This window comes from Oncorhynchus clarkii, chromosome 15, assembly GCF_045791955.1.
Source record: "Oncorhynchus clarkii lewisi isolate Uvic-CL-2024 chromosome 15, UVic_Ocla_1.0, whole genome shotgun sequence".
NCBI lineage: Eukaryota > Metazoa > Chordata > Actinopteri > Salmoniformes > Salmonidae > Oncorhynchus > Oncorhynchus clarkii.
The window spans coordinates 16503669-16517236 of record NC_092161.1 but is presented as its reverse complement, the minus strand read 5'-3'; the positions used below and the strand labels follow the sequence as shown (position 1 = coordinate 16517236).

Genomic DNA, 13568 nt, shown 5'->3' with positions numbered 1-13568 from the left:
TAATGCAGCTGGTGGCCACACCAGATACTGACTGTTACTTTTGATTTTGTCCCCTCCTTTGTTCAAGGACACATTAGTCCATTTCTGTTAGTCACATGGCTGTGGAACTTGTTCAGTTTGTCTCAGTTGTTAAATCTTGTTATGTTCATACAAATATTTACAAATGTTAAGTTTGCTGAAAATAAACACAGTTGACAGTGAGAGGATGTTTCTTTTTTTGCTTTTTTTGAGTTTATATACTACCATTCAAAAGTTTGGGGTCACTTAGACATTTCCTTGTTTTTGAAAGAAAAGCATATTTTTTGTCCATTAAAATAACATAAAATTGTCAAAAATACAGTGTAGACATTGTTAATGTTGTAAATGACTATTGTAGCTGGAAACGGCACATTTTATGGAATATCTATATAGGGGTACAGAGGCCCATTATCAGCAACCATCACTCCTGTGTTCCAATGGCACATTGTGTTAGCTAATCCAAGTTTATAATGTTAAAAGGCTAATTGATCATTAGAAAACCATTTTGCTATTATGTTAGCACAGCTGAAAACGTTTGCCCTGATTAAAGAAGCAATACAACTGGCCTTCTTTAGATTAGTTGAGTATCTGCAGAATCAGCATTTGTGGGTTTGATTACAGGCTCAAAATGGCCAGAAAAAAATACCTTTCTTCTGAAACTCTGGTGTAACTATTCCATGCGAGAAATTGGCAAGAAACTGAAGATCTCGTACAACGCTGTGTACTACTCCCCTTCACAGAACAGCGCAAACTGTCTCTAACCAGAATAGAAAGAGGAGTGGGAGGCCCCGGTGCACAACTGAGCAGGACAAGTACATTAGAGTGTCTAGTTTAAGAAACAGACGACTCACGTATCCTCAATTGGCAGCATCATTAAATAGTACCCGCAAAACACCAGTCTCAACGTCAACAGGATTGAAGAGGCGACTCCGGGATGCTGGCCTTCTAGGCAGAGTTCCTCTGTCCAGTGTCTGTGTTCTTTTGCCCATCTTAATATTTTATTTTTATTTGCCAGTCTGAGATGGCTTTTTCTTTGCAACTCTGCCTAGAAGGCCAGCATCCCGGAGTCGCCTCTTCACTGTTGACATTGAGACTGGTGTTTGGCGTCAGACAGGTAGGGGAAACCAACTGAGATGGACTTGAAGATCGGTACTATCAATTCTCTTTCTGCCATTCTTCTGGTAACAAATGTAACTAACAAATAGACCAGGGCATCACTGTCAGGGAAGGTCCTAGAGGAAAAATCCACAGCAATCAATCTTTGCTAGAGCAAGTCTGTTTAGGTCAGCGTCAATACGCTTTAACAACGCTGAACTTTTGTGTGTCATACGCAAACACACGCATGAATGCACACACACGCACAATATAGACTATTTCTGTCACCATACTGACAGGATGACCTCTGGAGAAACAATCTAGACTATTTCTGTCAACATACTGACAGGATGACCTCTGGAGAACAATCTAGACTATTTCTGTCACCATACTGACAGGATGACCTCTGGAGAACAATCTAGACTATTTCTGTCACCATACTGACAGGATGACCTCTGGAGAAACATCTAGACTATTTTATGTCGCCATAATGACAGGATGACCTCTGGAGAAATATCTAGACTATTTCTGTCACCATACTGAGAGAATGACCTCTATCTAGAGGAAGGAAGGAAGAGAGATCTAGCATGCTGAGTTCCATCAACTCTGACCTCCCTTCATGGTTCTGACATTCAGTCCACCTCCACACACACACACACACACACACACACACACACACACGGATACACACACACGGATACACACACAGATGCACACACACATGGATACACACCCCCACGCCTCCTGTCCCTAGCTCAGACCTTCCAGGCCTTTGTACCTAGTCATTTATATTTATCCCACACAGCAGCTGCTGAAAGGCCCACTCCCACCACAAGAACTCTCACAATGACAGAGAACGAGAGAGAGAGAGAGAGGGGGGGGGGGGACAGAGAGACAGACAGAGAGAGAGAGAGAGGGGGGGACAGAGAGACAGACAGAGAGAGAGAGAGGGGGGGGACAGAGAGACAGAGAGAGAGAGAGAGGGGGGGACAGAGAGACAGAGAGAGAGAGAGAGAGAGAGAGAGAGAGAGAGAGAGAAAGAAAGAAAGAAAGCGAGACAGAAAGCGAGACAGAAAGAAAGTGAGACAGAAAGACAGAAAGAGAGAGAGGGACAGAGTTGGCGGAGGGAAGAAAACAGAGTATGAGGAAGACATAGAAAGCAAGAAAGGGAGGGTCGAGAGAAAGCGAGAGGGGGAGCAGTGGTGGTTGGATACTGGGTATAAGGGAGGAAAGAATATGTCAATATATTTCACAGGACATGATATTGGTTGTGTCATGGGAACAGCCAGGGTATTCAGGCTCCTCCCCCTTCCGGCATAGTTTGTTTAATATACCGCAGTACACCCAAACACACACACATATTCTGAATGTATTCTAGCGGAAATATCTAAACAGGATTACATCCTCCTGTGGGTCTATGATGACAGAGTCTTGACCTAGCGACCTGTAGGTCTGATCCTCACAAATCAATCACTGCTCCAGGATTAAACACTACATCATCTTCTTATCAACGTCAAGCAGGACTGTGCAGTGTGCACTGCAGCAAGAGAACTAGGAGATAGTGATGAGAGAGTATTTTAATGCGAGTGTGAAATAGTATAATATTGTAGTGAACGGCGGGGCAGGGAAGCGAACCTGGGTCGCTGGGGTGAAAGGCAAACACTCTACCCATTGCGCCAATAGGGTTAACTCACTTGGGAATTGTAACATGTCTCATATAGTTAGGATCAATACAACTTGAGGAGAATAAGCATGTTATTCATAGGTGTGGAAGAGGGCAATGATAATGACATATGTTACTGTTGACACACTGGTATAAAGCGTATGAAGTTGTTTGTAGTGTGTGGTTAGTGCTCTGAGAGAGAGTGTGTGTGTGTTACTCAGGCTGCTGAGCTGGCGGATGATGGAGGAGAGGGTGCTGTTCATCACACATTCCAGTTCACTGCCTAAGCCCTCTGGCAACGCCCCCCGGCACAGGTGGCGCGGGTCGATGTTCCTCTTCACCAGAGGCATGGTGATGCCTCACACTGTCACACCTAGAGAGATGCACAGGACACACAATACATATGATATATGACACACTCTACTTACATAAAGGACATACTTACAGACAATTTTTGTTTTAAGTTATAACTACTGCAAGTATGGTAAGTAGTATAAACACACACACACACACACACACAAAAAGTTTGGATAAACCTACTCATTCAAGGGTTTTTCTTTATTTTTACTATTTTCCTACATTGTAGAATAATAGTGAAGACATCAAAACTATGAAATAACCCATATGGAATCATGTAGTAACCAAAAAAAGTGCTAAACAAATAAAAATATATTTCATATTTGAGATTCTTCAAAGTAGCCACCCTTTGCCTCAATGACAGCTTTGCACAATCTTGGCATTCTCTCAACCAGCTTAACCTGGAATGCTTTTCCAACAGTCTTGAAGGAGTTCCCACATATGCTGAGCACTTGTTTGCTGCAGAGAGGTTTGGAACCCTCTGTTATTGGTCTATTAACCAATTTACCACAGTGACGTCACCATGGAAAGCTGAAACTAAATCCCATTACAAACCTGCTAATAACAAGTTTGTGTAGAAATGATACAAAACACACCAAAAAATACACTGGGCCTTTAAAAACTTTTCATCTACATTTGACTAAACACACACACACACACACACACACACAGATAGTCACATGGCCAGACGTATTACCACACACTAACAAACACACAATCCTATTCTTCGAAACAGGGTTAAAGAGACTGGGCATACAACTGTGACCCGTCCAGACTGTAGTAGTAAACAGTATCAGGCCATCGGCAGACAGATGAAGGTATTAGGAAAATAAGCTACAGTCCAGCTAATGCTTTCCAGCCTTACCACTGCCCCAGATGTAGGGTCAACTGCCCAAACACACACACACTCACTCACTCACCCGTGGCGTGCACGCTGAGACCCATTCCCTTGATAGTTCAGAACAACACACATACTCTCCAATGCACTTGGACATATTCACTAGATACTAAGGATCAAGTTGCCCATTCCTTGACACTAATCTAAGGTGAGGTTAGCATCGTCCCTAGAATGGTTAAAATCAGGATCTGAGGAGGCTAAGCTGATCCTAGATCTGAGTCTAAGGGCAGCTTCTATAGCAGATGAAAAAGGGATCTCAGAAAGCATCGGAGCGGCCATCTTATCTGGGCCTCTTCCTGCTTCCTGTTTTTGCGGCCTCCGCCCGGCTTCAGCTTCCTGTTCCTCACAGTGTAACATCTCTACTCCCTGTCCTCCCAGAGGAGCAGCAGAAGAACAATACAGCTACAGCTTGAGGAACTGCTGGGGGCCACACTCCCAACAGCAAAGCTGACCCCTTAGTCATGCACTTCATTTCAGATCTAGTATGCTAGGCTGTGTGTGTCATTGATGAATAGGGCGTTTTGTGAAGGGAAAGGTGATATCTATCTAGACAGTTGCACAACTGAACGCATTCCACCAAAATGTGTCTTGCGCATTTAACCCAACCCCTCTGAATCAGAGAGGTGCGGTTGGCTACCTTAATCAATGTCCAGGTCATCGGTGCCTGGGAGCAATTGTTGTTTGGGGCTAACTGCCTTGCTCAAGGGCAGAACTGCATAGTATTCCAACTTGCTGGCTCAGGGATTTGAACCAGCGACCTTTCGGTTACTGGCCCAACAATCTTAACTGCGAGGCTAGCCCCTTTGATGGTGTTGACAGAGAAAATAGTAATTTCTGACCACCAAGTAGCAACCTCCCCACAAGGCTACAACAGAGTCCTCCGCTGGCCTCGGTCCAATACCCCCTGCCCTGCTTACAGCCATAAACCAATAAGGGACAACATAGGAGAAATTACTCCATCACTGTCTGCTGCCACAAAACTCACTGAAAACAGCTAATTAGGCATGCTGTTAAAGAGATAGCGCCATGGTTTGCGTATGGAACCAGGCCTACAGTATTATAGAAAAACGCTAGTCTATGAAATGTGTTGGTCTGCTCTGCTTGGAAGTTCTGAGTATAGTTAACATATGCCGTGAGTTGTATTGGTTCTTGTCTCAAATCAAAATCAAATCAAATTTTATTTGTCACATACACATGGTTAGCAGATGTTAATGCGAGTGTAGCGAAATGCTTGTGCTTCTAGTTCCGACAATGCAGTAATAACAAGTAATCTAACTAACAATTCCAAAACTACTGTCTTGTACACAGTGTAAGGGGATAAAGAATATGTACATAAGGATATATGAATGAGTGATGGTACAGAGCAGCATAGGCAAGATACAGTAGATGGTATCGAGTACAGTATGTACAAATGAGATGAGTATGTAAACAAAGTGGCATAGTTTAAAGTGGCTAGTGATACATGTATTACATAAGGATACAGTCGATGATATAGAGTACAGTATATACGTATGCATATTGTCATGTGTCTGGTGTGACAATGGGGAGATAATTAAGAGGTTGGGGTGGGGAGGCAAATGAAAGGAAGGGGAGAGAGGAAGGGAACATGTGTGTGTGTGTGAGGGGGTAAATCATGTGTGTATATGGTGTGTGTGTGTGTGTGGAGAGTGAGTTAGTGAGGGAGGGGGTGTGCAAGGGCCTCAGGGAAGCCACTCTGAAAGGTTCCTAGGACAATAGAGCTCCGTTCACACGGCAACAGCAGAGTGCTCCCATGCATGCCTCCCCCTCCGCTCCCCTCCTCCTCCCCAGACCTCCTTTAACACACCCTGAAACGAGGGCACTCCACTCAGAAAGGAAGAGATGGTAGAAAGAGAGACACATGGAAAAATAGAGAGAGAGAGTTTAGATTACGATTTCTTATAGTTAGTCACTTTCTGGTTTGCAAATGTAGTTGCAGTATACAGGGAAACTCTTAAGCTCCAAGCTCCAACAGCGCAGGTGTGAATGAGACAATAATAATAATACAATTAATATTATATACACTAGTGATGGCCGGTGTTGTTTAAGATGAGGGAGGACGATACATTTCTTCATGAGCATGGCCTTATTTCTATTACAGCATATTGGATGACTGTCATTCAAATTCCATTCACCCAGCTCAATGTAACAACAATAGGTTTAGGCTACTACATGATACTCAAATTTCCCTATACCCATCATGAGTTTGCTACAACCTAGCCTATTAATGAAAGTTTACAACGTAGGTGGACAGGTCAAGTACATTTTTTGTAATCAAGGTGACAGTGACACATTCAATACCGCCTTGTACACTCTTGCCTGCATCTAGCTGATCTAGGGTGTAGTCATTAGTCCAACGGCTACAAACGAGAGTTTCTATTGGACAAATTCAGGTATGTTTATCCCTATTTCGTTCCGTTTGCTTCCGTTTAAGAAACGTTTTACAACAGAATCGGCAGAATGAATACACCCCCTGATCACACGCAAAACACAGTTCACTTTCATAGCTGCCACATTCAAACAGCATGATCACTTTGCTCATAATTCCTTCTCACATCTATGCGCTCTCCTCCTCGCTCACCTTTTCCCTTTGCTTGTGGAATCCAGTGCATAACACATCAGCTGTCTGTGTGTACGCCAAACCTTCATATCATAACCGCTAACCGTTACACACAGACTACACCATTGTCACCATATTATCTAATGTTTGCAAATAAATTCATTAAAAATCCTACAATGTGATTTTCTGGAATTTTTTTTCTCAATTTGTCTGTCATAGTTGATGTGTCCCTATGATGAAAATGACAGGCCTCTCATCTTTTTAAGTGGGAGAACTTGCACAATTGGTGGCTGACTAAATACTTTTTTGCCCCACTGTATACAGTGCATTCAAAAAGTATTCAGACCCCTTGACTTTTTCCACATTTTGTTATGAAATAGCCTTATTCTAAAGCAATTGGCATCTACAATTGTTTATTCCATATTTAATAGAAATCAGACTTTAGAGTTTTTAATTCAACATAATATTGTAAATAATAAAACAAATGAAACTGGCATGGACAGAAATGATGGGACCCTTAACCTAATATTTTGTTGCACAACCTTTAGAGGCAATCACTGCTATCAAATGTTTTCTGTAGCTCTCAATGAGACTTCTGCACCTGTTAACAGGTACTCAAGTGCATCCAGATTCCATTGATCATCCTTGAGATGTTTATTCAAATTGATTGGAGTCCACTTGTGGTAAATTCAATTGATTGGACATGATTTGGAAAGGCACACACCTTTCTATATAAGGTCCCACAGTTGACAGTGTATGTCAGAGCAGAAACCAAGCCATGAGGTCAAAATAATTGTCCATAGAGCGCCGAGACAGGATTGTGTCGAGGCACAGATCTGGGGAAGGATACTTAAAAATGTCTGCAGCATTGAAGGTCCCCAAGAACACAGTGGCCTCCATCATTCTTAAATGGAAGAAGTTTGGAACCACCAAGACCCTTCCTAGAGCTGGCCGCTCAGAGCAATTGGGGGAGAAGGGCCTTGGTCAGGGAGGTGACCAAGAGATGATCGTGGACTTCAGGAAACAGCAGAGGGAGCACCCCCCTATCCACATCGATTGGACCACAGTGGAGAAGGTGGAAAGCTTCAAGTTCCTCTGCGTACACATCACTGACAAACTGAAATGGTCCACCCACACAGAGTGTGGTGAAGGCGCAACAACGCCTCTTCAACCTCAGGAGTCTAAAGCAATTTGGATTAACACCTAAAACCCTCAAACCTTTCTAGATGCACAATCGAGAGCATCCTGTTGGGCTGTATCACCGCCTGGTAAGGCAACGGCACCACTCACAACCACAAAGCTCTCCAGAGGGTGGTGCAGTCTGCACAACGCATTACCGGGGGCAAACTTCCCACCCTCCAGGACACCTACAGCACCTGATGCCATCTGAAGATCAAAAATATCATCAAGGACATCAACCACACGAGCCACTGACTGTTCACCCCGCTATCATCCAGAAGACGAGGTCAGTAGAGGTGCATCAAAGCAGGGACTGAGAGACTGAAAAACAGCTTCTATCTCAAGGCCATCAGACTGTTAAACAGCCATCACCAGCACATCAGAGGCTGCTGCCTATAGATATAGATTAGGAATCACTGGCCACTTTAATAATGTCTCTGTATCTAGCATTACTTATCTCATATGTATAAACTGTACTCTATACTATTCTACGGTATCTTAGTCACTTTAATTGTGTGTAAATATTGCATCACCCATCTCATGTGTATATACTGTATTCTTTACTATGCCACTGTTTCTTAGTTCAGTGCCGCACTGACATATGTGTATAGATATTACTAATCCATTCCTTACTTAGATTTACCTGTATTTTGGGTACATGTTGTGAAACTGTTAGATATTACTTATTAGATATTACTGCACTGTCGGAGCTAGAAGCACAAGCATTTTGATACACCCGCAATAACATCTGCTAAACAAGTGTATGTGACCAATAAAACTATTTTATTTGATCCCGATGGTCACTCTGGCAGAGCTTCAGAGTTCTGCTGTGGAGATGGGAAAACCTTCCAAAGGATAACCATTTCTGCAGCACTCCACCAATCAGGCCTTTATGGTAGATTGATCAGATGGAAGCCACTCCAAGCCCGCTTAGAGTTTGCCAAAAGAAAAGACTGAACGTGAGAAACAAGATTCTCAGGTCTGATGAAACCAAGATTGAACTCTTTGGCCTGAATGCCAAGCGTCACGTCTGGAGGATACCTGGCACCATCCCTATGGTGAAGCATGGTGGTGACAGCATCATGCTGTGGGGATGTTTTTCAGCGGCAGGGACTGGGATACTAGTCAGGATTGAGGGAAAGATGAACTGAGCAAGGTACAGAGAGATCCTTGATGAAAACCTGCTCCAGATTGAAATGGTTGGGGATGAGTTGGACCGCAGACTCAAGGAAAAGCAGCCAACGAGTGCTCAGCATGTGGAAACTCCTTCAAGACTATTGGAAAACCATTCCAGGTGAAGCTGGTTGAGAGAATATTAAGAGTGCGCAAAGCTGTCATCAAGGCAAAGGGGGGCTATTTTGAAGAATCTCAAATATAAAATATATTTTGATTTGTTTAATACTTTTTTGTTTACTACATTATTCCATGTGTCTTATTTCATAGTTTTTATGTTTTATTCTACAATGTAGAAAATAGTACAAATAAAGAAAAACCCTTGAATGAGTAGGTGTGTCCAAACTTTTGACTGGTCCTCTATATACAGACGTGCTCAAATTTGTTGGTACCCCTCCACAAAATTCAAAGAATGCACAATTTTCTCTGAAATAACTTGAAACTGACAAAAGCAATTGGCATCTACAATTGTTTATTCCATATTTAATAGAAATCAGACTTGAGTTTTTAATTCAACATAATATTGTAAATAATGAAACAAATTAAAACTGGCATGGACAGAAATGATGGGACCCTTAACCTAATATTTTGTTGCACAACCTTTAGAGGCAATCACTGCTATCAAATGTTTTCTGTAGCTCTCAATGAGACTTCTGCACCTGTTAACAGGTAGTTTGGCCCACTCTTCCTGAGCAAACTGCTTCAAGTTTGATGGGTGCCTTCTCCAGACTCCAAGACTCAGCTCTTTCCATAAATGTAGGCCACTTCAGAAAAGTCCAATGTTTTGTTCTTATCCATTCTTGGGTGCTTTTAGCTGTGTGTTTTGGGTCATTATCCTGTTGGAGGACCCATGACCTACGACTGAGACAGAGCTTTCTGACACTGGGCAGTACGTTTTGTTCCACAATGCCATGATAGCCTTGAGATTTCATTGTGCCCTGCACAGATTCAAGGCACCCTGTGCCAGGCGCAGCAAAGCAGCCCCAGAACAGAACCGAGCCTCTATGTTTCACTGTAGGTATGGTGTTCTTTTCTTTGTGAGCTTCATCTTTTCATCTGTGAACATAAAGCTGATGCGACTTGCCAAAAAGCTCCAGTTTTGACTCATCTGTCCAAAGGACATTCCCCCAGAAGGATTGTGGCTTGTCAATATGCATTTTAGCAAATTCCAGTCTGTCTTTGTTTTTCTTTCAAAAGTGGAGTCCTCCTGGGGTCTTCTTCCATGGAGCCCACTGTCGCTCAAAAAGCGATCAGAAACTGACGTACGTTCAGCTTGGATCGCTTTGGCAGTTATCCTTGGTTCTTTTTCTGCCATTCACACTATCCTTCTGTTCAATCTGGGGTTGACTTTCCTCTTCCTCTTCTTCCATGGACCTTAAACTTCTTAATAATATTTACAGCTGTTGTCACAGGAACATCAAGCTGCTTGGAGATGGTTTTGTAGCCTTTACCTTTACCATGCTTGTCTATCATTTTCTTTCTGATCTCCTCAGACAAATCTCTCTTTGCTTTCTCTGGTACATGTTCAGTGTGGTGCACACAATGATACCAAACAGCACAGTGACCACTTTTCTCCATTTAAATAGGCTGAATGACTGATTACAAGATTGGAGACGTGTGTGATACTAATTAGTTTGAAATATCACTATAATCCAATTATTTATTATCTTTTCTAAGGGGTAGCAACAAATGTGTCCAGGCCATTTTAGAATATCTTTGTAGAATAAGCAATAATTATTCTCTTTTCACAGCTTCTTTGTTTTATTCTATGACATACCAAAGGCATGCAAGTATACATGATAAAATAGCTTTTAATTGCATCCCTTTTCAGGAGGAATGAAGCACTATTTTAATGAACTGTAAGGGTACCAACAAATATGAGCACGTCTGTATATCAATTTTGAACAGGATTATCTTTTTGGATGCATTTTGAATGGAATTGATGAGAGAGAGGAAGACTGCTTGTGAATGCTCTGATTTAAAGCAACGATAGGCTGTTTCAAAACTCTGCAGCTGCAAGAATTTAAAAAGCAAGGTGGCCCCCGAAAGCCAGATGGAGATGTGTAAATTAGACGCACATTCGGTCTTTATATTACTGTAGCATAAACTATACTGCAGCAAATGTAGGCCTACATGTCACAAGAAAAAAAGTTACCATGATGAGATGATAGGTCTACATGCATTGTGAACTGTGCTCCATACTGAGATGGTCTGTCTGACCCAACCATGAGCGTTGATGACTGATCATGCAGAGAACAGAGTGAAGGCAGTAGAGAATACATATTTGGACTTGCATATAATTTAACAGTTCCATGTCACGTCACTATTTACATTAATAATTTATTATAATTGACTGTTTCGACACAGTTATATATCCCGGAAAAAGTGAGTGGTTTTGGGCGGTAAATCTCGATAACCGGACGTCCTCCAGAAATTGTCATGATTACTGTGTAAGTCTATGTAAGGGGGTGAGAACTATGAGCCTCCTGGGTTTTGTATTTTAGTCAATAAACCCAGAGGAGGACAGAAGCTAGCTATCCTCCGGCTACACCGTGGCGCTGTTGAGGCTACTGTAGACCTTCTTTGTTTTAATCAATTATTTGGTGACGTGAATATGTTTAGTATGGTTTTATCTAAAACTAGCTTTTTTTAATGTTACACTATTTTCATGAAATTCACTGAGGAGGATGGTCCTCCCCATCCTCCTCTGAGGAGCCTCCACTGATATATATGAGTAAGAACATTTGAGAAAGAGAGAGGTGGGGAGAGAGAGCAAGAGATGTAGAACACTAGCGAGTTGGGGGGAGAGAGAGAGAGAGAGATGGGGAGAGAGTGAGAAACTGCACGTAGTCAAAGAAATGGGGTGATGCCCTAATACAAACACACAGGAATAGCTCCGCCAGGCATACAGGCTACTGTGACAAACTGATAACTTTAATGACAGAGTTAAAGTCCTTCTCTCTGTCAGGCACACAAATCCACTATAGCCTCTCAGACGATTAGCAGCACATTTGCCATCTCGAGAGCTCAGAGAGCAGAGGGCCTTTGAACTTCACTAGAGGCATCCTGACTGCTGCCACCAGGATGTAGTTCATGTGTCTCCCTAAAGACCCTCTACGCCCACACACAGCTTTTACTATGGATGCCGAAATTCCAGAGCAGGGAAACATTATCAATTTATGAGTCAAGTACAGCCTTTTGGCACAAGAGCTCGTGGTGGGGTCATCAATATTGCAAGATCAATTGTCAGGTTACACATTGTCCTACAAATTACGCTAAAACTCTAACTCTGACATTGCTAGATCATGCATGATCTCTACACCATGCCTATTCGCCCTGATAGACAGTTATATTAATACATATACAGTCTATATTAATTATAGCCTGTGACCCTTATAATAATTGACATGTCACTGCCCTACATTCACAAAAGAATGTAGCCCATTGCACATATTAATAGAACAATTGTAGTTAATCCATCTTGCTTTAAGTAGAGTGGGTGAGCAACAAAAAATGCCGCCTGTGCGCGGGCTGCAGGCAGTGCACAAACACAACACAGCCTATTCTACACACGCAGACACAACACTGATGGCAAGCGCGATCAATCAAAGTTCCTCAGTGTCTCTTCCCGTTACTGATGGGTTGGTTGACCTACATCTGTTTAACGATTCTATTTCCCAGCCTGCATCGATAGCAACAATATTATAACCCAACTTAGTTCCAACACTTTCTACATCAAATGCATTTAGTCCGTTCCAGTAAACAATAAATCAAACGGTTCCAAGCCATGCAGTGGCCAATTGGAGTGTGCAAAAATAGGCTATAATTTTAATTAAAGAATCGGGCCTTGGACACAGAACTCGTAAAGCCCTTGTGCTTCATCATTATAATCTATTGAGTGTCCACTAGTGGTGGCCGGCCGCTATGTCCAGTCAGTGGTTCGACCATTTGGATTAACGCAATTCCACACACACATATGTATATATAAAAAAACATTAAATTAGGGGCAAATATAAACAGTTTGGCAAGAAATATTCCGAATCTTATGAGTTATAAAAGCATAGTAAATACCCTCACCAGCAGTCAGAAATGTAATAGATTAATCTGGCAGCATGTCCCGTTAGATACTCCTCCTGTTCGCGCTGCCATCTGTGTCCCTGGCGGTCTGGCCACTCTAAACAATCCACCGCGGGGGGCGGGATACGCCGTCAGCCTCCGCCAATCAGCATTCAGCAAGGATTTAATAAGTAGTGGGTGTTCCTATTGTCAAATTGCAGCCCTTGAAAGGCATGAGTGACATCGAGGTTCCCTGTCGGGCATGGATAGGGCGGGGTCTCAGGGTGTGTAGGGGAGGCTACAGCGGGTTTACCATTTTATGCAATCCAGTCCCCATGTCGTGTTAACGTTAAAGGCTTAAAAGAAACACATTTTGGGGGATGGAGGATTTGGCCTACAGTTTAAAATGGTCTTATAACTGGGGCATCTTTTGAGAGAGTTTTTTGGGAGCAATTGACACGTGGCCGTGGTGGGTTTAATGATAGAGCTGGACTGATTCCATTCTAGCAGCTTTAGTAACTGACTGGGATGACTGCTTGCTTTAGGGATGC

General features: G+C 42.6%; 1 protein-coding gene across 2 annotated transcripts in view; it reads right to left on the bottom strand.

The window, feature by feature from the left end:
* The window catches only part of LOC139366969 (actin-binding protein WASF3-like), a 27898-nt gene extending 14781 nt beyond the window's left edge, over positions 1 to 13117 (bottom strand). For both annotated transcript variants that reach the window (XM_071104783.1, XM_071104782.1), the window contains exons 1-2: positions 13039 to 13117; positions 2994 to 3149 (exon numbers count right to left, since the gene is read on the bottom strand). In XM_071104783.1, the coding sequence (XP_070960884.1) occupies positions 2994 to 3126 (133 nt within the window). In that variant the 5' untranslated portion in view covers positions 3127 to 3149; positions 13039 to 13117. The remainder of the gene's footprint in view (positions 1 to 2993; positions 3150 to 13038) is intronic.
* Positions 13118 to 13568: the final 451 nt, after the last annotated feature.